The sequence below is a fragment of the Hylobates moloch genome, unplaced genomic scaffold (genome assembly GCF_009828535.3).
Source record: "Hylobates moloch isolate HMO894 unplaced genomic scaffold, HMol_V3 SCAFFOLD_12, whole genome shotgun sequence".
Taxonomy (NCBI): Eukaryota; Metazoa; Chordata; class Mammalia; order Primates; family Hylobatidae; genus Hylobates; species Hylobates moloch.
The window spans coordinates 40,654,215-40,677,448 of NW_026652287.1; the positions used below are offsets into that span (position 1 = coordinate 40,654,215).

Below are 23,234 nucleotides of genomic sequence, written 5' to 3' on the forward strand. Positions count from 1 at the left end.
AGACACTTGCAAATACACCCAGTACAGCTACGCAAGGACACTCATAGACACAAATAGTCACACTCCTGCAGAAATATACACACTTTTTTTTTTTTTTTTTTTTTGAGACAGAGTCTCACTCTGTTGCCCAAGCTGGAGTGCAGTGGCACTATCTCAGCTTCTGCCTCCCTGGTTCAAGCGATTCTCCCGCCTCAGCCTCCCGAGTACTTGGGATTACAGGCATGCACCACTATGCCCGGCTAATTTTTTAAAAATTTATTTTTAGTAGAGACAGAGTGTTGTTATGTTGGCCAGGCTACTCTTGAACTCCTGGCCTCAAGTGATCTGCCGTCTTGGCCTCCCAAAGTGCTGGGATTACACTCGTGGCCACCGCTCTTGGCCTGAAATACACACACTCTTAATGTCTCTCCATACTCCTGCATTGACAGAGGCATCAATAACACCCTCATACAACACACCAGTACGTTTAGATGCACAGAGATAGACATACTCACAGCACTCCAAAAACAGACACACAGCCGGGCACGGTGGCTCCCGCCTGTAATCCCAGCACTTTGGGAGGCTGAGGCGGGTGGATCACCTGAGGTCAGGAGTTTGAGACCAGCCTGGCTAACATGGTGAAACCCCAACTCCACTAAAAATACAAAAATTAGCCGGGGTAGTGGCGCACCCCCGTAATCCCAGCTACTCGGGAGGCTGAGGCAGGAGAATCGCTTGAGCCCGGGAGGCGGAGGTTGCAGTGAGCCGAGATCGCGCCACCGCACTCCAGCCCGGGCGACAGAGTGAGTGAGACCCTGTCTCAAAAAAAAAACAAAAAACAAAAAACAGACACACACTCATCACTTCCATCCATCCTCAGGATACAGACATCTATATAATACAGATCCTTGTACACACAACAAATGAAACACACACTTACACGTACCCAGACACATACCTCAGACACACACACCCCTAGACACCCCCCAATACACTTGGTCACCACCCAAATTCATTCAGAGATACACAGATACGAAGACACACATATTCTTGTGCCTTCACCAACATGATCAGAAACAGGTGCACCCAACCACTCGCTGCCTGCGGGCCGGCGTTTATTGCAAGCACTTGCAGGAGCTCCTACGCCTAAGGGTAGACACTGGGGCTGGCACACACAGAGGGTCCCTAATCCTTCCCAGTAAGCCAGGCGCGCGCACACACTCACACACGCGCGCGCGCACACATACACATTCAGTCCTCCGCAAGCTCCCTCCAACATCGCCGCAGTCCAGGCCGCCCCCCTCCGCCCCGCCCCTGCTGCTCCGTGCACCCTGCAGTGAGGGGCCCGGGCGGGGCGCAGGGGCGCGCCAGGGTCCGGGTCCGGGTTCGGGGGCGGGGCGCACCTGGGCTCCTCCCCGGGGCGGGCCCGACGCAGCGTCGCCAGCGCAAGCGGCCGCACCTGGCTCAGCGGCGGCTGCGGCGGCGGCGGCAGCGGCGGTAGCAGCAGCGGGCCCGGCTGGGGCGCGAGCGCGGCGCAGCCCAGCCCAGCCCAGTCCCAGCGCGGACCCGGCGCCCGCAGCCCCGGCGCCGCCATGGTGGAGGCGGCGCCCCCCGGGCCCGGGCCGCTGCGGAGGACCTTTCTAGTGCCCGAGATCAAGTCGCTGGACCAGTACGATTTCTCGCGGGCCAAGGCGGCGGCCAGCCTGGCGTGGGTGCTGCGGGCCGCGTTCGGGGGCGCAGGTACCGGGGCTCGGGGGACCGGGGTGGGGGGCGGCGGGCCGGGCGCGGCAGGTGCCGGGGGGGGCGGGGCGCCGGGCCGGGAAGGCCGGGGGCCGTGGGAACAATAGCGCCGGCCGCCGGGGGTCCCCGGGCTCGGGCCCCTGCCGCGCCGGGGCCTCCGAGCTTCCTGCTCGGCCCGGGCGGTGGACTTTGCCCCGCCGGCTGCGGGAGCGCGGTGGGGGTGGGGCCCGCGGCCCAGCTCCGCGCGGGGGTCCCCGGCGTCCAAGCCTCCAGGTGAGCAGGGCGGGGTCTGCGGGCTGGGTCGGGTCTCCCCGTGCGGACCTCTCGTTCCCGCCTCCCGCACCCCCAAGGCCTTCCCTTGCACGCCTTCTTCTCTTTTACACACATCACGCCCCTGCGAGGATCTCCTCTCGGTCTCTTCCCCCGCCACACACCCTGAAGACCCAGACCCCGGCCTCGCTCGGGGGTCTCAAGCGCTCCGGTCTCCACCACCGCACGACCCCCAGGCCCCAACACACACCCCGCGTCGGCCCTGGCCGCGCTGCGGGCGGCGACCGGGGAGCTCTGGGAACCCCCTCTTTCGCCTCCATAGCCCCCTCCAGCGCCTGGCAGCTGTGACTTATGGCCCCATTTTACTGGGGAGGTTGGTGAGCCCAGCCGAAGGGAAATGGCTAGTCCAAGATCGCCTGGGGTGCCCCCCCCCCTCCCGGCTTCGGGGCCTTCTCCCATTAGAGCAGATCCTTCACTCCCTCCCCCAGGCCCGCTTGCCTGAGAACTCGAGCCGCCCTAATGGGGAGGATGCTGTAATCCCGGGTCCCCAGGATTAGAGGCCCTGGACACACTCAGTCTCGGCTTTGGGCAGCTTCACAACCCCAGGCCAGAGCTAGGAGTCAGGGCCTGGCCGGAGAAGACAGGGGTTAATTAAGGTCTGGGCCTTCCAGCGGGGAGCTGTGGGGGGTACACCCTTTTCTCCCACTGGTTCTGCCCACTGGTGTTGGCACAGCCCATCCCCCTCTCCCTGGCCTTCCCAGATCAACCTGTTCTGGGTGTGGGTCTTGGTGACAGCTGTCCGTCTCCTGGTTCCGCCCCAGCCTGTCCCTCTTTCTCCCAGACACTCTCTCTCTCTGTCTGCGCCTTTCCATGCATTGCATTTTCCACTCTGGGGTCTACCTGCCTGCAGATATTTGCTTGAGGAAGAAAGAGATTGGGGATTGGACAGCCAGAACAGCCCCAGCTCCTAACTTCCAAGGTTACCAGGCTGTAGAGAACTCAACGTGGAGAGTCAGAATTGAATGTGAAGTCCAGCTGCACCAGAATGCGAATTATCCCAGTTATCTGAGCTTCTGTTTCCCCTTCTATAAAAGAAGGCATTCGCTCACGGATTTATCTGTTTTGCAAATGTTTGTGGGGCAGGGGCACTTACTATGTGTAGGGCACTGCTCCAGTGATGGAGACCCCAGTTACCTCTTTGCAAGGTTGCTGGGAGGTGTAAAAGCCATAAGGACCACAGAATCCTTCACGTGGCATGGGGCGCGCGATACATGCGAAACATGCTCGCTGCTGGTGTGATTGGCGGTGATATATTTTGATGAATAATATTAATGTTATCCATTATCCCCTGGCCAGGAATCAGAGTAGAAATTATCCCATTTTGAAGAAAGCAAAGCAAACTTCTGATGAGGGGTGTTGGTGAGCTCCCAGTGCCCTGACTCACCCAGTTCTGTTCTTGTTGACCCAGCTCCCTCTGCTGTGTGACACACGGCAGTGGCTGCCTCTACCGTGAGGCTCAAGTTCAATCTGTTCCCTGTTCAACTCCCCTAAAAAGAGGAGGGGGGCTGAAGGAAATGGGAGCAGAGTTCTACAAGATTCATGAGCTCTGGGGACTCTTGACGGTATGATACCTATCAGGTGCTGGCTGGGCACTCAGGGTGTAGAGGAGATGGCGGGGGATGGATGTGGGGCAGAGGGGGATGGGCAGGAAACCAGATCATAGGGAAGCTGGCCAGCGGGGCCTGGGGAAGGAAATTCTTGAAATCTTCCAGGGAGGCAAGAGATCCCACAGGTGGAAAGATTTGAGTCTGGAAGGATGCATGGAAGTTTGACACGGAGAAGAGATGTGTGGGCAGTGGGCAAAGGCTCGGAGTGTGGACCAGCAGGGAGTTCTCAGAGAAGAAGATGCAGGTCCCTGGGGTGGCGGTGGGAGATAAGGGAGGCTGGTCAGACTGAGGAAGTCCCTTCAGGCCCCTGGTTGTGGATCCAAGGGTACTGGGGAGCCACGGACGGTGTTGGGAACTGACAAGATCAGGGATGCAGTGGCCCCGTGGGAGTAGTGATGGCTCAGAGGAAGGGATAGTTCTGGTAACTCCAAGGCACCGGTGTGAGAAGGCTGTGCAGAAATAAAAGCAGAACACAAGCTCGGAGATTAGATAAGAAAGGGTTTCAAGCCTGGCCAACACGGTGAAACCCCGTCTCTACTAAAAATCCAAAAATTAGCCGGGCATGATGGCGCACGCCTGTAGTCCCAGCTACTTGGGAGGCTGAGGCAGGAGAATCCTTGCACCTGTGAGGCGGAGGTTGCAGTGAGCTGAGATCGCACCACTGCACTCCAGCCTGGGTGAAAGAGCGAGACTCTGTCTCAAAAAAAAAAAAGGGTTCCATGTTAAACACATTTGGAAAACACCCCATGCCGTTCTTTACGCCTTCAGAACAGCTGTGTGATGTGTGAGGGAAACTCGAGTTCATGTTGGACATTTTTATCCTGGACAAGTTATCTCAGCTCTCCAGGCCTTGGTTTTCTCATCTGTACAAGGGGTATAATAATAAGTTTTATATAAGGATTAAATGACTGGATGCAGGGAAGATCATGGTATAAATAAATGGTCGGGTGTGGTGGCATGCGCTTGTAGTCCCAACTACTCAGGAGGCTGAGGAAGGAGGATCGCCTGAGTCCAGGAGTTCCAGGGTACAGTCAGCTATGATCACGCCACTGCACTCCAGCCCGGGCAAGAGTGAGACCCTGTCTCAATCAGTCTTCCATCCATCCATACATCCACCCACTCATCCATCCATCCACCCACCCATTCATTCATCCATCCATCCATCCACCCACCCATTCATTCATCCATCCATCCATCCATCCACCCACCTACCCACCCCACTCATCCATCCACACACCCCACTCATCCATCCACCTATCCATCCACCCACTCATCCATCCATTCATCCATCCATCCACCCACCTACCCACCCCACTCATCCATCCACCCACCCACCCCACTCATCCATCCACCCACCCACCCACCCCACTCATACATCCACCCACTCATCCATCCACCCACGTACTCATCCACCCACCCACCCACCCACCCACCCTCTCCACCTTCCACCCACCCATCCACCCATCCACCTATATACCCATCCATCCATCCACCTGCCCACCCATCCATCCACCTGCCCACCCCATATTCATCCATCCATCCTAGCTATGTTGTAGACCTGTGCTATTCAATATGGTGGCCACCAGCCAGATGTGTCTACTGAGTCACTTGAAATGTGGTTGATCTGAACCAAGATGCGCTGTAAATGTAAAATATACTCAGGGTTCCAAAGACTTGGTACAAAAACAAACAACAAAAACCAGTGTAAAATATCTTAGTAATAATATTTTTATGTTGGTTACATGTTAAAATAAGAGTTGAATATGTCTTGGGTCAATAAAATATAGTATTAAATTCTTATTGTTTCTACATATGTAATGTGGCTTCTAGAAAACTTGACGGCTAATGTGGGCTCACATTATATGCATTATATTTCTTTTTTTTCTTTTTGAGACAGCATCTTGGTCTGTGGCCCAGGCTCGAGTGCAGTGGCACGATCTCAGCTCACCACAGTCTCCACCTCCTGGGTTCAAGTGATTCTCATGCCTCAGCCTTCTGAGTAGCTGGGATTACAGACATGCGCCACCACACCCAGCTAATTTTTGTATTTTTAGTAGAGATGGGGTTTCACCATGTTGGCCAGTCTGGGCACAATTTCTATCACACAGCAGTGTTCTGCTGTAAATAATGCTCAGTAAACATTTTAGCCAGGTATGGTAGCACATGCCTGTAGTCCCAGCTACTCAGGAGGCTGAGGTGGGAGGGTCCCTTGAACTCAGGAGTTCAAGACCAGCCTGAGCAACATAGTGAGACCCCATCTCTAAAATAAAATAAAATAAATGAATAAATAAAATAAAAAGAAAGTGGGGCCAGGTGTGGTGGCTCATGCCTGTAATCCTAGCACTTTGGGAGGCTAAGGTGGGTGGATCACTTGAGGTCAGAGTTCGAGACCAGCCTGGTCAACATGGTGAAACCCCATCTCTACTAAAAATACAAAAATTAGCCGGGCATGGTGGTGCACGCCTGTAGTCCCAGCTACTTGGGAGGCTGAAGCAGGAGAATCACTTGAACTTGAGAAGCAAAGGTCGCAGTGAGCCAAGGTGGCACCACTGCACTCCAGCCTGGGTGACAGAGCAAGATTGTCTCAAAAAAAAGGAAAGAAAAATGAAATAAGTTTATAGTATAAGGAAGTGGTTCTCAACTGGTGATGATTTTGACTTGACATTTGGCAGTGTCTGGGGACATTTGTGGTTGTCATTACTTGGGAGGAATGTACTACTGACGTCTAGTAAGTAGAGACCAGAGATTTTGCTAAACATCTTACAGTGTACAGGACAGGACAGCATCCCCTGAATACAAAGAATTTTCCAGCCCCAAGGACCAATGAACCAAGGTGGAAGAACATCGGTCTATAATAAGTGCCTGATAAATGTCAGTGTAGCCCTAGCTCAAGGTTTTGGTATTTTTTGTTTCTTGTTTTTCATCTTAAAAGCCCTGAGAAGTCCTGTAGGAAAGAAACACATGTGATTTTGCTGGTGGGAGCAAGACGTGCCCAAGGCCGGGGCTGGGGAGGTAGAGAGGAGGGTTTAGATTTGGGAGATATCAGGAAGTTGAAAGCCAAGGACGCATTAAATGTGGGGTGAGGGCGTAAAGAAAGGGAGGGAGGGTGATTTCTCACTGCCTTGGGGGCAGGGAGGAGGGGAGGTGTGGGTGAGATGTTGAGAGTTGTGGGAGATGCCCAGGGCGCAGTGGGGCTCACGACAGCCGCTGTTGCAGTCTTCAGGTGGCCCTGGAAGCTGTCACGGGGTAGGGTGGCCTGGGGTGGGGGTGGGGCATGTCCATTTACAAGGAGACGCCTGTGGGAGGAAGGTTTCTGGAAGAAGAAGGCACTGGGCACAGAGCCCAGGCGAGATACGGGCCCACAGATGTGCTTCGGAGGTCCCTGCTGGCCTTGGGGAGGCTGGAAGCCATGAGGGCAGCACCGAACTCAGGGAAATTGAGGGAGAGGTGGAGGGGGGCTGGGAGGGCAGGGAGAAAGTGAACCTGAAATACCTCTTCTTTCAAGGAGCCAAGATGAGAGGGGCAAAAAGAAGGCCCAAGTCTACATGTGGCTGGCGTGTTAAGTGGGACGGTCCAGTGTGGTTTTAGAAGGTGGGAAAGGAGCCAGGACAGGGAGGGACAGAAGGCAGCCAAGAGTGCCTGGGTCCTCACGGGTGGAGAAGTCACGTTCAAATGTGTTCTGAAGCACTAGAACCCCTCACCCTGTTCTTTCTTTTCTTTTCTTTCTTTTTCTTTTTCCTTTTTTTTTTTTGAGACAGAGCCTTGCTGTATCACCCAGGCTGGAGTGCAGTGGCGCCATCTCGGCTGGCTGCAACCTCTGCCTTCCAGGTTTAAACGATTCTCCTGCCTCAGCTTCCTGAGTAGCTGGGATTATAGGTGTGTGCCACCATGCCCAGCTCATTTTTGTATTTTTAGTAGAGATGGGGTTTCACCATGTTGACAAGGCTGGTCTTGAACTCCTGACCTTTAAAGATCTGCCCGCCTTGTTTTCCCAAAGTGCTGGGATTACAGGCGTGAGCCACTGCACCCGGCCCCCACCCCGTGCTTTCAAACACACACACAGAACCTCAATATACAAAACAAGTCTGGGCACAGTGGCTTACCCCTATAATCCCAGCACTTTGGGAAGCCGAGGCAGGTGGATCACTTGAGGCCAGGACATTCGAAACCAGCCTGAGCAACATCGTGAGACTTCCATCTTTACAAAAAAATTTAAAATGGGCTGGGTGTGGTGGCATGTGCCTGCGGTCCCAGCTACTCAGGAGGCTGAGGCAGGGAGAATCCCTTGAGCCTGGGAGTTCCAGGTTGCAGTGAGCCATGATCGTGCTACTGCACTCCAGCAAAAACTCAAACAGAGAAAGCTATGCAGGCTGGGCATGGTGGCTCACGCCTGTTATCCCAGCACTTGGGGAGGCTGAGGTGAGCAGATCGCTTGAGGCCAGGAGTTCAAGACCAGCCTGGCTGAAATGGTGAAACCCTGTCTCTACAACATACAAAAATTAGTCGGGTATGGCAGCATCGCGCCTGTAATCCCAGCTACTCGGGAGGCTGAGGCAGGAGAATCATTCGAACCCGGGAGGCAGAGGTTGCAGTAAGCCAAGATTGCACCACTGCCCTCCAGCCTGGGCAACAGAGAGACTCTTATCTCCAAAAAACCACAAAAGCTATGCAGATTAGAACAAGAGCTGGACAGATTTCCTGCTGTTTATTTCAGTCACCTCTTCCCCCACCCCTGCCAGGCCTTCCTGGCCTTCTCCTCTCCACTCTTGGTCCTACGTGGATTTCTGCGCCCAGCCCACTGTCCACCTGGGGCTTCCTCATGCCTCTTCCCACTGTCCTATTCAGGGACCTCAGGCTGCCTCTATGATGTGACCTCATCGTCTCCCTAAGCCCCAGCCTTTCATATAATCTGCGTCAAGGATGTCCCCAGAGCCCCTCACATTCAATTTCACCCCTTCACCTCCCATTCCTCCTGCACCCCAGCTCAGTCATTACCCCTCTGTTCCATCTTCCCCCTCAGACCCAGCAAGGTCCTGGGTACCTCCCTCTCTGTCCCTTGCCTCCTCCCTTCAATCACCAGGTTTACATCACTCAACTCCCTTGATGTGCCTGTGGTGTGCCCACCTCCCCTGCTCGCCTGTGTGCCCCCCACTCATCCCACCCTGCCTGCAAACTGAGAGAGGGCGTCCAGTTTGCTGGGTCTAACCCCAGTCCTGGTGTTGAAGAGCTATTTGGCCTGGGGCAAGGGACTTTCCTTCTCTGTGCCTCAGTTTCCTCCTGTGTAACATGGGGATTGCCAATTGGGCCCTGGCTGCCTCCTAGCGTTGACGTAAGGCTCAGTGAGTCTACACTGGCGAGAGCAGGAAGGTTCTTAGGATTGCCGATGTTATTGTCTTTCCTGGGACCTACAAGAACCAGTCTAGCTGGCCTGGGATTGTGGGTAGCCTCCCCTCCTTTCCACTCTAAGTGCCCATCAGCTCCCTGAGGCACCGTGTTCTCTCCCACTTCCTGGGCTTTGCATCTGCAGGCCCCTCTGCCTACAACGCCATCACCCCTTCCTCCAGCAAACTCCTGCACATCTGCACTCTCAGCCCAGATCCCCTCTCTCCCTTCCCAATGCCATCCTCCCTGGTCCAGACCCACTCTTAATCCTGGCCATGTGGGGTGTGTGTGTGTGTGTGTGTGTGTGTGTGTGTTGTATCTGGTGACCCTGACCCCCGTGTTTCCCCTCTATGTCCCCACAGAGCACGTGCCCCCGGAGCTGTGGGAGCCCTTCTATACCGACCAGTACGCGCAGGAGCATGTGAAGCCCCCAGTGACACGGCTGCTGCTCTCAGCCGAGCTCTACTGCAGAGCCTGGCGCCAGGCACTGCCACAGCTTGAAACACCCCCCAACCCCTCTGCACTGCTGGCCCTGCTGGCGCGGAGGGGCACAGTGCCTGCTTTGCCCGAGCGCCCGGTGCGCGAGGCCGACCTGAGGCACCAGCCCATTCTCATGGTAGGCCCCGCGACTGCCTGTTAGACCACGCCTACCATGCTCATCTCCTCCCCTCAAGCTCCTCCCACCAGGCCGGGCTCCTCCCAAGTTCCCTCTATCAGTCCTGGCTCCTCCTTTCAAGCTTTGTCCGTTAAGCCTAGCTCCTCCCATCAGGCTTGGCTCCTCCCCCAGGTTCCTCCCATCAGGCCTGGCTCCTCCCCTCAAGCGCTATCCATTAAGCCTAGCTCCTATCAGTCTTGGCTCCTTCCCTTAAGCTCTGTCCATCAAACCTAGCTCCTCCTATCATCAGTCTTGGCTCCTTCCCTTAAGCTCCGTCCATCAAACCTAGCTCCTCCCACCAGTCCAGGCTCCTCCCCTCAAGCTCTGTCCATTAAGCCTAGCTCTTCCCCCCAGCCCTGGCTCCTCCCCTCAAGCGCTTCCCATCAAGCCTGGCCCCTCCCATCAAACTCAGCTCCCCAAAAAGGCGCTACTCTGGCCCTTGAGGATTTGCGTACACAGCCCACCCTATCCTAAGGCCTAGCGTCTGACCTCAAAGTCCCGCCCATCGTGCGTGGCTCTTCCAGGACCCCATTTCTGGTTCCTTCCCTTAAGGCCCCACCCATGAACCACTGGCCCCGCCCCCTCAAGCCCCACCCCCCGTCAAGTCCCTCCCATCTCCAGGTTCTTCCTTTTCCCAGGCCCTTGGGGGCCGAGGTGCGCTTCCTGCAGCTCTCAGGTCTCACCCTCTGGCGCTTGCCCCCACAGGGAGCCCACCTAGCTGTCATTGATGCCCTCATGGCTGCCTTTGCCTTCGAGTGGACAAAGACCCTGCCAGGTCCCTTAGCCCTGACCAGCTTGGAGCACAAGCTGCTTTTCTGGGTGGACACGGTAGGTTGGGTTGGGCCCGGGGTGGGTTCGGGGACCAGCATCGTCCTGTGGCCAGACCACTGACCCCCTCCCTGCCCTCCAGACCGTCCGGCGGCTGCAGGAGAAGACAGAGCAGGAAGCGGCCCAGCGAGCCTCTCCAGCAGCCCCTGCAGACGGGGCGGCCCCGGCGCAGCCCTCGGTGAGGCCAGGGCATAGAACCGTCAGAAGGATGGGGGATCGGAGATCTGGGAGGGCAGGGCGGGGCTGTGCTTCCCGGCCACTCCTGAAGTGGGGAGGGGGCTAGAGGTGACACACTGTCTCTTTCTTCCCCTCTCTCTCAATCTCTCTGTGCCCCGCCCGTCCCTTGTGCCGGTACCCGCTGCCCTCCTCTCTGCCTCTCTGGCCTCAGTGCCCTACGCGCTGGTACTGGAAGCTGGTTCCTGTAAGTGGGGCTGTCTGTCCGCCCCGTCTGCCTGCCCTGCTTGTAGCTCTCTCTGTCTGTATGTCTGTTTCTGCCTGCCTGTCTGCGCGCCCTCTCATACCTCCCCAAGCTGTGAGCAAAGGAGGTTGGACCCCAGTCCTGGGAGACAGGACTAAGAGAAAGGTAGAATCTCGGCCATTAACTGAAAGGGTGGACTCCTCCCCAGCGAACTGATGGGTGGGGACGAACTTCCCCTCCCGTTATTCAGAAGGGCAAACTCTCCCCCGTTCCCATTAATGAAGAGGGTGGGACCCCCTGAACCTGTCCCCCTTAGCCGAGGTGGGGAGACCACATAAATTTCTGCAGAGGGGACCTGCAGCCCATCACAAACGTGGATCCTGACCCTAGCAGGCAGGGCACCCTCTAGCCAAGGGGAAGACCCTCCAATGCAGAAGAAGATAGAATAACCTTCCTAACTGAGACCCCCAGCTTCCCTAGAGAAAAAGTCCAGCTTTGAGGAGGAGGAGGCCCATCCCTGAAGCTGGAAGTTGAAATTTCTCTCTTCTCTGAATGAGCTGTGTGACCTTGCAGAAGTATCTAAACCTCTCTGTGCTTCATATAAATTACTCCGTAGTAGATAAACAAGGAGGAAGTGGGGGAGGTTTTGGGCTGGCTGGCATCCCCACCTTTGCTCACTCCTTCCCCTCACCCTGGGGCCTGGGTTGGGAGGTTCCCTTCCTGCCTACCTGCTTCCTCTGCATCCTCTCCCCAAGCTGGGGGCCTAGGTCTTTTGTGGAAGGAGGATCCCCCACATAAGAGGGGGTCCCTACTCTGTGGGATGCCTTGGGGCTGGGAGGAGGTGGGGTTCGCAAAGCCGGCCAGAGCAGTCAGGGAGCTGGACGGCCGGGGCTCAGGACCAGGGTCAGGGCTACCCCCTCCCCCCCAAGGTGGGCTTGGGGGCCCAGCAGGTCAGCACCCCTCCCCCTTGCTGATGGCTGCTCCTCTCCCCCCAGCACGCAATTGCCTTCTGTTTGAAGGAGTCGGGGAGCAAACCCCCCATGGTAATGTATCCCCCGCCCCGGGGTCCCAGGAGTCCCTGTCCCCAGCCCCCACTGCTGGCCTGGCTGCTCGAAGACATCTCCTCTGCCTCTTGCTGCTGCCCCTCCCCTGCTCCAGGCTGGCCCCCCAACTCTGTCTCTGGGACCCCCAGCTTCCCGCCCCCTCATGGCGGAAACCCCCAGGCCTCCCTGCCCAGCCTGCATGACCGCTGACCCGGGGGGCCAGCCTGGCCGCTCACCTGACCTGGCTCCCATCTGCAGATCCGATACCGCAAGGACCGTGTGGTGGCTCGACGTGCCCCCTGCTTCCCGACGGTGACCAGCCTCCAGGACCTGGCCAGTGGGGCCGCGCTGGCCGCCACCATCCACTGCTATTGTCCCCAGCTGCTTCGACTTGAGGGTGAGTAAATGGATGTGGACCAGATCTTGTGCTGGGGAGCTGGGCATCCTAAGTCCCAGCCCCTAGACCCTCCATCCCCAGGTCCGTGAGACCAGCAATGATGCAGTGGTCAGGGCAGCTTCTGGAACTGGCAGGCCTGAGTTTGTGTCTCTGTCTTCCCCAATTAGCTGTGTGACCTCACACAAGTGTATAAACCTCTCTGTGCTTCCAGGAATTCATTCCTGCAGCAGATGAAACGTATGGAGTGTGGACTGTGTGCCAGACCTTGTTTTAGGCACTGGGGATCCAGCCAGAATAGAGACACACTCCCAACCTCACAGAGGGCTCTAGCTGGGGGAGAAAGATACTAAGTTTATCCAGAAGTACTTTTTTCTTTTCTTTTTTTTTTTTTTTTTGAGACAGAGTCTTGCTCTGTTGCCCAGGCTGGAGTGTAATGGCACGATCTCGGCTCACGGCAACCTCCACCTCCCAGGTTCAAGCCATTCTCCTGCCTCAGCCTCCTGAGTAGCTGGGACTACAGCCACACGCCACCACGCCCGGCTAATTTTTGTATTTTTAGTAGAGACAGGTTTCACCACGTTGGCCAGGCTGGTCTCGAATTCCTGATCTCAAGTGATCTGCCTACCTTGGCCTCCATAAGTGCTGGGATTGCAAGCGTGAACCACTGCACCCAGCCCAGAAGTACTTTTTGGATATTGGACACTCCTAAAGGCAATGGGTGGTCAGAAAAAGCTTTTTAAAAAAAAACCATTTTTTCTCTTTTATTAAAAAAAAATTATAGGGCCGGGCGTGGTGGCTCACGCCTGTAATCCCAGCAGTTTGGGAGGCCGAGGTGGGTGGATCATGAGGTCACAAGTTCAAGACCAGCCTGACCAGGATGGTGAAACCCTGTCTCTACTAAAAATACAAAAATTAGCCGGATGTGATGGCAAGCGCCTGTAATCCCAGCTACGCAGGAGGCTGAGGCAGGAGAATCGCTTGAACTCAGGCAGTGGAGGTTGCAGTGAGCCAAGACCGCGCCATTGCACTCCAGCCTGGGCGACAGAGCGAGACTCCATCTCAAAAAAAAAAAAAAAAAAAAAAATTATAAAATTGAGATGGGGTCTTGCTATGTTGCCCAGGCTGGTCTTGAACCCCTAGGCTCAAACATCCTCCTGCCTCAGCCTCCCCAAGTGCTAAGATTACAGGTGCGGGCGACCACACCTGGCCCGGAAAAGCTTTTTGAGCTGAGGTCTTGGGGGAGAGTGTTCTAGAAAGATGCAAAGGCCTAAGGCAGTAGTCACCAACTCTTTGGCTCCAGGGACCGGTTTTGTGGAAGGCAGTTTTCCCACGGACGGAGGCAGGGAGGTGGTCTTGGGATAATTCAAGCACGTTAATCTTTATTATGTACTTTATATCTAATACGTTGTAATATAGAATGAAATAATTCTACAACTCATCATCATGGGGAATCAGTGGGAGCCCTGAGCTTGTTCCTGCAACTAGACGGTCCCAGCTGGAGGCAATGAGAGACAGTGACATCACTGTCACCTGATGATGAGTGACAGTAATCATCAGGCATTCAATTTTCATAAGGAGGGTGCAACCTAGATCCTTCACATGGGAGGTTCACAATAGGGTTCTCGCTCCTATGAGAATCAAATGCCGCCGCTGATCTGATGGAAGCAGGGCTCAGGCGGTCCTGTGAGTGATGGGGAGCGGCTGTAAACACACTCACTACAGTTCACCTGCTGTACGGTTCAGTTCCTAATAGGCCACGCCCTGAGGGTTGAGGAACCCTGGCCTAAGGATGGTCTATCATAGAATTCACCTCAGCCGGGTATGGTGGCTCACGCCTGTAATCCCAGCACTTTGGGTGGCCAAGGCGGGCAGATCATGAGGTCAGGAGATCGAGACCATCCTGGCTAACACGGTGAAACCCCATCTCTAGTAAAACCACAAGAAATTAGCCTGGTGTGGTGGCGCACTCCTGTAATCTCAGCTACTCGGGAGGCTGAGGCGGGAGAATCACTTGAACCCGGGAGGCAGAGGTTGCAGTGAGCCGGGATTGCGCCACTGCACTGCAGCCTGGGTGACAGAGCGGGACTCCGTCTCAAAAATAAATAAATAAAAAGAATTCACCCCTCGAAGGACACCTGGCGGAAGCCGGGCTCATAGGAGGTCTTCTGTGTGTGGGGGCTGCTGGTCCCTGGCTTCCCTGGGGCCCCGTCCTCCTCCTCATAGAGTCGGGGACCCACTCCTCCTGTCCCCACAGAGGTGTGCTTGAAGGACCCCATGTCTGTGGCGGACAGCCTGTACAACCTCCAGCTCGTGCAGGATTTCTGTGCCTCTCGCCTTCCTCGTGGCTGCCCCCTGTCCCTTGAGGACTTGCTGTATGTCCCACCGCCGCTCAAGGTAAGGCCATCCTGGGGCCTCCTGGGCCGAGGCGGGCGTCTGGGTCCAGGGGTCCCGTCTGCTGACCCGGCCTGCCATCTCCAGGTCAACTTGGTGGTGCTGCTGGCCGAGTTGTTCATGTGTTTTGAGGTGCTCAAGCCCGACTTTGTGCAAGTGAAGGACTTGCCCGATGGTCACGGTGAGGCCCTGGGGGCCTGGGGGCCGGGTAGGGGGCGGGTGGGAGAGCCAAACCCCCGCCTGACCCTCTTCTCTGTACTGCAGCTGCCTCCCCCCGGGGCACTGAGGCCTCCCCACCCCAGAACAACAGCGGCAGTAGGTACGCTCCCCACACTGGGCGAGTCTCTGGCATTGTGGGTGGGGGGCTCCATGTCTGCCCTGCTGAGCACTGGGATGCAGCAGGGTGATGCTGTTTCCCCCCTGGGGAGAGGCGGAGGAGGAGGTGGGGGTCCTGAGGCTGAAGTACATCTCTCTGTACAGTTCTCCTGTCTTCAACTTCCGCCACCCGCTTCTGTCATCTGGGGGCCCCCAGTCCCCACTCCGAGGATCCACAGGTGAGGAGGGGGTAGGTGGCTTCTGTCACGGGGGACCCCCCCACCCACAGACTGCCCCAGTGGGCCTCATGTTGTCTCCTCGTGAGCCTTCCAGTAGCCTCTCCATCAGATCCCCCTTGCGCATCCCAAGGTGACCCCCAGAATGGCCTCCCCAGTGGCCCCACAGTACCCCGTAGTGACAGTAAATGGCCCCGGGTATCTGTTTCTGGAAACCTCTGGTCTCACTAGACCACATAATGAGCCATCAGTGACTCACCCAATGACCTTGCAGAGGTTGTCCCCAGATGCTGGCTGACCCCACTCATGGTCCCCAGGGTCCCCATAGTGACCACTCATCGCCTCCCCCAGGCTCCCTGAAGTCTTCCCCGTCCATGTCCCATATGGAGGCCCTGGGCAAGGCCTGGAACCGGCAGCTCAGGTGAGTGCACCTCACAGGCAAGGGTAGGGGGTGGAGCAGGCTAGGGCCGGTTGGGGCCGAGGCTGGTCCCAGGGGCTGACCCCTCCCTCCGGCCGCCCAGCCGTCCCCTCTCCCAGGCTGTGTCATTCAGCACCCCCTTTGGCCTGGACAGCGATGTGGATGTCGTCATGGGAGACCCTGTGCTCCTCCGCTCTGTGAGCTCGGACAGCCTGGGCCCCCCGCGTCCTGCGCCGGCCAGGACCCCCACCCAGCCACCCCCGGAGCCTGGTGACCTGCCCACCATCGAGGAGGCTCTGCAGATCATCCACAGTGCCGAGCCCCGGCTCCTCCCAGATGGGGCGGCGGACGGCAGCTTCTACCTCCACTCCCCTGAGGGGCCCTCCAAGCCATCCCTGGCCTCCCCCTACCTGCCCGAGGGGACCTCCAAACCACTATCCGACAGGCCCACCAAAGCACTGGTGTACATGCCACACCCCGAGACCCCCTCGAAACCATCTCCCTGTCTGGTGGGGGAGGCATCGAAACCGCCAGCCCCATCCGAGGGGTCCCCGAAGGCGGTGGCTTCGTCCCCAGCAGCCACCAACTCCGAGGTGAAAATGACCAGCTTTGCGGAACGCAAGAAACAGCTGGTGAAGGCAGAGGCTGAGGCGGGAGCGGGGTCCCCCACGTCCACTCCGGCCCCGCCAGAGGCCCTGAGCTCGGAGATGAGTGAGCTCGGCGCCCGGCTGGAGGAGAAACGCAGAGCCATCGAGGCTCAGAAGCGACGGATTGAGGCCATCTTCGCCAAGCACCGCCAGCGGCTGGGCAAAAGCGCCTTCCTGCAGGTGCAGCCGCGGGAGGCCTCCGGGGAGGTGGAGGCAGAGGCGGAGGCCGATTCAGGCCCAGCCCCTGGTGGGGAGCGGCCGGCCGGCGAGGGCCAGGGTGAGCCAACCTCACGGCCCAAGGCAGTGACCTTCTCGCCAGACCTGGGCCCGGTGCCCCCCGAGGGGCTGGGGGAATACAATCGAGCGGTCAGCAAGCTGAGTGCCGCCTTGAGTTCGCTGCAGCGGGACATGCAGAGGCTCACGGACCAGCAGCAGCGGCTCCTGGCCCCGCCCGAGGCCCCTGGATCCGCCCCACCACCTGCTGCGTGGGTCATCCCTGGCCCCACGATGGGGCCCAAAGCTGCATCCCCCAGCCCCGCCCGGCGGGTCCCGGCCACCCGGCGCAGCCCTGGTCCCGGGCCCAGCCAGTCACCCCGCAGCCCGAAACACACACGGCCGGCGGAGCTGCGGCTGGCACCCTTGACCAGGGTGCTCACGCCACCCCACGACGTAGACAGCCTCCCCCACCTGCGCAAGTTCTCGCCGAGCCAGGTGCCTGTGCAGACGCGCTCTTCCATCCTCCTGGCGGAGGAGACGCCCCCCGAGGAGCCAGCCTCCCGGCCGGGCCTCATCGAGATCCCGCTGGGCAGCCTGGCAGATCCCGCCGCCGAGGACGAGGGAGACGGGAGCCCCGCTGGTGCTGAGGATTCCTTGGAGGAGGAGGCGTCTTCGGAGGGGGAGCCCCGGGTGGGGCTGGGGTTCTTCTATAAGGTGAGTCCCTGAGCAGGTGGCTGGAGGGTCCTGGGCCTGGGGCGGGGGTGGGTGGGGGCAGGGGGGAGGTGGACAGACCCACTGTTAGATGAATAGGGCTTTACTGAAGGATGGGTAGGCGGGTGGGGAATGGATGGGGAGCCAGGTATGAGTGGACAGAAGAGGTGTGAGTGGCTGGGTAAGGCCTCCATGGGTGGGAGAGGGGGGAAAGGGACATTTGCACGGGTGGGGGGCAGGTATGTGGGGTGACTGGGGCCTCAGATGGGATTTGACCCTGTCTGTTGGGTAAGGACTTCCACAAGGGGCTGTGGGGGTGCAGTGGGGTGAGAGGTCCTCCCCCTATGGCTTAATGAGTGAGGCCCTCGGGTATGTTCGGGGGTGAGGGGTTTCCAGTGGGGACTGACCCAGTCATGTCCCTCCCAAACAAGGTACGGGTGGCCGGACAAGGTGGGTAGATAGATGTGGGGAGGGGTGGAGAAACAGGGAGGAGTCATGGATAGACAGATGGATGAATGGCTGGTTGCATGGGTGGGTGATGGACAGATAGACGGACAGGACCAGGATCTTCAGGGTACCTCCTTGCTCATCCTCTCCTTTACCCCCTCGCCCCCAGCACGCTCCTACTGGCCCCCTTTCCTGGCACTGTCCTGTGTCCACTGTCTCTCCATTCCCATGGCTTTCCCAGCCGGGGCTACCACAGTGTCTCACCTGGACACCTAGGGTCACCTTCTGACTGGCCTCTGCTGCCTGCCTCCATCCTAGGCCATTTTCCACTGAGTGGTCGGGGATTTTGACTGCTCCCCTTACCCTTGCTTTTAGAATGAAAGTCCTCCCCCAGGGTGGCCGGGCGCGGTGGCTCACGCCTGTAATCCCAGCACTTTGGGAGGCCAAGGCGGGCGGATCACAAGGTCAGGAGATCGAGACCATCTTGGCTAACACGGTGAAACCCCGTCTCTACTAAAAATACAAAAAATTAGCCGGACGTGGTGGTGGGCGCCTGTAGTCCCAGCTACTCGGGAGGCTGAGGCAGGAGAATGGCGTGAACCCGGGAGGTGGAGCTTGCAGTGAGCCGAGATTGCGCCACTGCACTCCAGCCTGGGCGACAGAGCGACAATCCATCAAAAAAAAAAAAAAAAGTGAGCACAGCCCAAAGCCCTGGGGAGGACTTTCTTTTCATTTTTGTTTTGTTTTGTTTTGTTTTTTGTTTTTTGAGATGGAGTCTCGCTCCGTGGCCCAGGCTGGAGTGCAGTGGCATGATCTTGGTTCACTACAACCTCCACCTCCTGGGTTCAAGTGATTCTCTTGTCTCAGCCTCCCGAGTAGCTGGGACTACAAGAGCATGCCACCACACCCAGCTAATTTTTGCATTTTTAGTAGAGACAGGGTTTCTCCATGTTGGCCAGGCTGGTCTCGAACCCCTGACCTCAAGTGATCCACCTGCCTTGCCCTCCCAAACTGCTGGGATTGCAGGTGTGGGCTACGGCGCCTGGCCTGTGCTCGCTTCTGACTTAGTCCTGCGCCACTGTCCTCAGCTCTGTGTCCCAGCCACACTGGCCCCCCTGTACTAATGTGCCCCCCAGTAGGTTTGCTCCAGCCTCAGGGCCTCAGCACTAGCTGTCCCCTCTGCCTGGAACGCTCTGCTCTGTACCCCTGTACGCCTACCTAGTTAAATCCTAATCATTCTACAGGGTACTTCCTCCGGGAAGCCTTCCTGGGTGTCTCCAGGCCAGGCTGGGGTCCTCCCGCAGTGTAGAGTGTCTGTGCCCAACACGAGCTTTTGCTGGCACTCACCGCTGTCTGCTGCCTTTGTCTTCCCCGTTGGGTTAAGCACTGTGTGTGTGAGCGGCACCCAGTGTATCCCATCCCTGTTGTGTCCCAGTACTTAGTGTGGGGCTGTGCATACAGTAGGCACCAACTAAGTGCATTTAGAACAATGATGAAAACAAAAGCACAGGTGGGTGGTGGGCTGGCTGGGTGGACGGAAGATGGGCCTCCAGCCATGTTGGGGGAGGGGGTGGCTGGCTGGACTCGGCATCTGTCCCCAGGATGAAGACAAGCCTGAGGACGAGATGGCCCAAAAGCGGGCCAGCCTGCTGGAGCGGCAGCAGCGGCGAGCAGAGGAGGCCCGGCGGCGCAAGCAGTGGCAGGAGGTGGAGAAGGAACAGCGGAGGGAGGAGGCCGCGAGGTGAGGCCGGGCCTGCCCGGGACGCCCGCTCCTTGGCCTGTCTGCCACCGCGGACCCCGTGAGGGGTTCTGATGCCGATTCCCTGTGATCTGCAGACTGGCCCAAGAGGAGGCCCTCGGCCCAGCCCCGCCTGTGTCCGCAGTCCCCGCAGCCCCGATGGCGACCCCAGCCCCTGCTGCCCGGGCTCCAGCCGAGGAGGAGGTGGGCCCCCGGAAGGGGGACTTCACGCGGCAGGAGTACGAGCGCCGGGCCCAGCTGAAGCTGATGGACGACCTGGATAAGGTGCTGCGGCCCCGGGCTGCGGGGTCCGGGGGTCCAGGTCGGGGCGGGCGGAGGGCCACCCGGCCTCGCTCGGGTTGCTGTGACGACTCGGCCCTGGCACGAAGCCCAGCCCGTGGCCTGCTGGGTGAGGACCCTTGGGGGATGGGGCCTGCCCAGTACCCTTTCCGGGGCTCACTGGGTGAGGCCCCCATGGGTAAGGGGGGAGGAGGAGGGAGATGTAAGCAGGGGTGCTGGGAGGGGGCGGGTATGTGGGGTGACAGGGGGCCTCAGGTGGGGTTGGACACTGTCTCTTGCGTAAAGACTTCCATAGGGGGCCGGGCGTGGTGGCTCATGCCTGTAATCCCAGCACTTTGGGAGGCTGAGGCGGGCGGATCACCTGAGGTCAGGAGTTCGAGACCAGCCTGGCCAACATGGCGAAAACCCATCTCTATTAAAAATACAAAAATTAGCCGGGCATGGTGGCATGCCTGTAGTCCCAGCTACTTGGGAGACTGAGGCAGGAGAATCGCTTGAGCCTGGGAGGTGGAGGTTGTGGTGAGCCAAGATTGCACCACTGTACTCCAGCCTGGGCAACAGAGTGAGACTCCGTCTCAAAAATAAGACAAAAAAAAAACCCAAAACTTCCATAGGGATGTGGGGTGCAGTGGGATGACGGGTCTTTCTTCTGTGGCTTAATGGATAGGAACCTTTGAGAGTATGTTTGGGGTGAGGCGTTGCCAGTAGGGGCTGACCCAGTGCTGCTCCCCACTTGCCTGCTGGGCAGAGCATCCTTCCTCATAGACGGGCCCCCCCACAGGGGTACTACAGAGGGCCGAGGGGTCTTGGGCAGGGCTGACTCCTCCTGTGTCCCCCCACAGCCTGCTGGACCGGGTGTTGTGGAGGGCAGGGGCTTCTGGTGGGCACTGACCTGCACTCTCTGTCCCCAGGCTCTCGGCTGAGCAAAATCTATTCCCAGTCCACCCTGTCACTGTCCACTGTGGCCAACGAGGCCCACAATAACCTCGGGGTAAAGAGGCCCACGTCTCGGTGAGTGTAGCCCGCACAGGTGGGGTTCGTGTGCCAGGTGGCCTCCCAGAGCCTGGGAGGTGTGTGGGCATCTGGGTGAACCTAGAGGGTGGTGTGGCTCGAGTGTATGGATACGCCATGAAGAGATGGAGGGACGAGTGGGGGCACGTGTGCATGGGGGATAGTCTGTACCTGGCAGACAGGACTCAAGCGTGTGCCTCAGTGCACCTGAGTGCCAGGTGTTCCTGAGGGAGGAGGACAGCACGGGGCACTGCATGGACTTGGGAGGGTGTGCAGTGTATACCGCCTCCTCTGCAGTGTGTGTGGCCTGCCTTTTCTTTTTCCTTTTTTTGTTTTTTTGAGAGGGAGTCTCGCTGTGTCACCCAGGCTGGAGTGTAGTGGCGCAATCTTGGCTCACTGCAACCTCCGCCTCCTGGGTGCAAGCGATTCTCGTGCCTCAGCCTCCCGAGTAGCTGGGGTTACCTATGCCTGTAGAGATGGTGTTTCACCATGTTGGCCAGGCTGGCCTCGAACTCCCGACCTCAAGTGATCTGCCCGCTTTGGCCTCCCAAAGTGCTGGGATTACAGGCATGAGCCACGATGCCCAGCCATGGCCCTTTTCCTTGGCCCCTCTGCACATCGGGAAGCTTCCCATCTCTGACCCCACCGCCATCCCATCCTTCCCCCACTGCAGGGCTCCCTCCCCGTCGGGTCTCATGTCCCCAAGCCGCCTGCCTGGAAGCCGCGAACGGGACTGGGAAAATGGCAGCAATGCCTCCTCCCCAGCGTCAGTGCCCGAGTACACAGGTAAGCAGGGGCTCTGGGTGATGTGAGGAGCAAAAGGCACCCTTCTCCACGGCCCCTGCTCATTCCTGCTGCCCCCCCCCCACCCCCTCCCCCTGCCTCACCCTCTAGGTCCACGGCTGTACAAGGAGCCCAGCGCCAAGTCCAACAAGTTCATCATCCACAACGCCCTATCACATTGCTGCCTGGCGGGCAAGGTGAACGAACCGCAGAAGAATCGAATTCTGGAGGTGAGCCCGCCCACACATGAGAGTTGGGGGCTGGTGGGTGGGTGGGTGGCCTGGCTTGGCCAGCTAACCATTTCCAGCACTCCTGCCCAGGAAATTGAGAAAAGCAAGGCCAACCACTTCTTGATCCTCTTTCGTGACTCGAGCTGCCAGTTCCGGGCGCTCTACACGCTGTCGGGGGAGACAGAAGAGCTGTCGCGGCTGGCAGGGTATGGGCCCCGGACGGTCACGCCCGCCATGGTGGAAGGCATCTACAAGTACAACTCGGACCGCAAGCGCTTCACCCAGATCCCCGCCAAGACCATGTCCATGAGCGTCGATGCCTTCACCATCCAGGGACACCTCTGGCAGGGCAAGAAACCCACCACTCCCAAGAAGGGTGGCGGCACCCCCAAATAGCCCCACCCGGGGGGTCCACGGGCCGGGCCCTGTGTGCTGCGGCCGCCATCCCCTGGAGGACAGTCAGTCGGTATTCCTGGGTCCTGTCTGTCCCCAACCGTGTCTGGGTGGGGCTGGAGTCTCCACCCTCTGACTTTGAGTCCAGTCCTGCTGTGGGGGCTGAGCTGGGAGGTTCAGGGACTCAGGGCTCAGCTCAGTCCTCTTGTCTGTCCTCCCCCACTTCTTGAATAAAATAATTTAAAGAGAAGTTGAACCTTGTCCCCTCCGAGGCTGGCCGGGGACCCACACTCCCTGGCTGTGTTTTTAGTCTCCTGTTCTCAGACCAACTCCTGTCTTCAACCCCCATAATCCCCTAATGCAGCTTCAGCCAGGGCACTCCCAGCCCCCAACCAGGGCTGTTTCGAAGCTGCCTCTGATCTCTCGGGCTCGAGGTGTCCGACTGGCCCTTCCTGTGGCTTTGGCCACCCCCGCTTGCTGGATTCTCCTGGTCTGTGTGGCTGTAGTTACTGGCCCTAACCAGCGTTTGGCATGGGGCCAACTTCTAACTTGATCTTGTCTCCCCTGGCCAGCCTGGTGTTTCCAGGCCTGGCGTCTACCTCTGGGCCAGCGATTCCAGGTTTCTCTGAGATCTGTGTTTGACAATCCAGTTGCCCCCTAGGCATTGCCTGGGTGTCTCAGATGCAAGGCCTGCCCTGCAACCCAGGCTAGCACTGGCTTCCCAGCTGCCGCCCAGTTCTACACAGCTCGGCCCTCCCCTCCTGTCTCACTCACTTCTCTCCAGCCCTGTCACCTCCCTGCAAAGTCCAAGCCAATGGCCTGGGCCTCCCCATGTCCCCAGCTGCCTCCTGCCCACACAGCAGCCTGTGTGACCCATTCGAAGCACAAATCTGATTATATCCCTTGATGCTTAAAACCCCTTAATAGCCTAGAGCCCGCTAATGGCTTCCCAGGCTTAGGACTAAGGACCACGCCCTGGTCCTGGGCTGTGCACAAGGTCTGGCACCTGGCCCCCCTCC

General features: G+C 58.3%; 1 protein-coding gene across 6 annotated transcripts; it reads left to right on the plus strand.

The window, feature by feature from the left end:
• Positions 1–1,431: 1,431 nt before the first annotated feature.
• CAMSAP3 (calmodulin regulated spectrin associated protein family member 3) lies at positions 1,432–22,483 on the plus strand. 6 transcript variants are annotated; one of them, XM_032169471.2, is made up of 19 exons: positions 1,432–1,719; positions 9,401–9,654; positions 10,399–10,521; positions 10,604–10,699; positions 10,910–10,942; positions 11,935–11,982; positions 12,241–12,379; positions 14,634–14,773; positions 14,858–14,951; positions 15,035–15,089; positions 15,251–15,324; positions 15,673–15,742; positions 15,843–17,316; positions 19,362–19,501; positions 19,597–19,907; positions 20,710–20,809; positions 21,483–21,595; positions 21,704–21,822; positions 21,913–22,483. In XM_032169471.2, exons 1-19 carry the CDS (start codon positions 1,572–1,574, stop codon positions 22,216–22,218), a joined length of 3,837 nt encoding a protein of 1,278 aa, XP_032025362.1. In that variant the 5' UTR covers positions 1,432–1,571; the 3' UTR covers positions 22,219–22,483. The 6 variants fall into 6 exon arrangements, with proteins under 6 accessions (XP_032025362.1, XP_032025364.1, XP_058281707.1 ...); XM_032169473.2 differs by having other exon boundaries at positions 15,894–17,316; XM_058425724.1 differs by lacking the exon at positions 10,910–10,942.
• Positions 22,484–23,234: the final 751 nt, after the last annotated feature.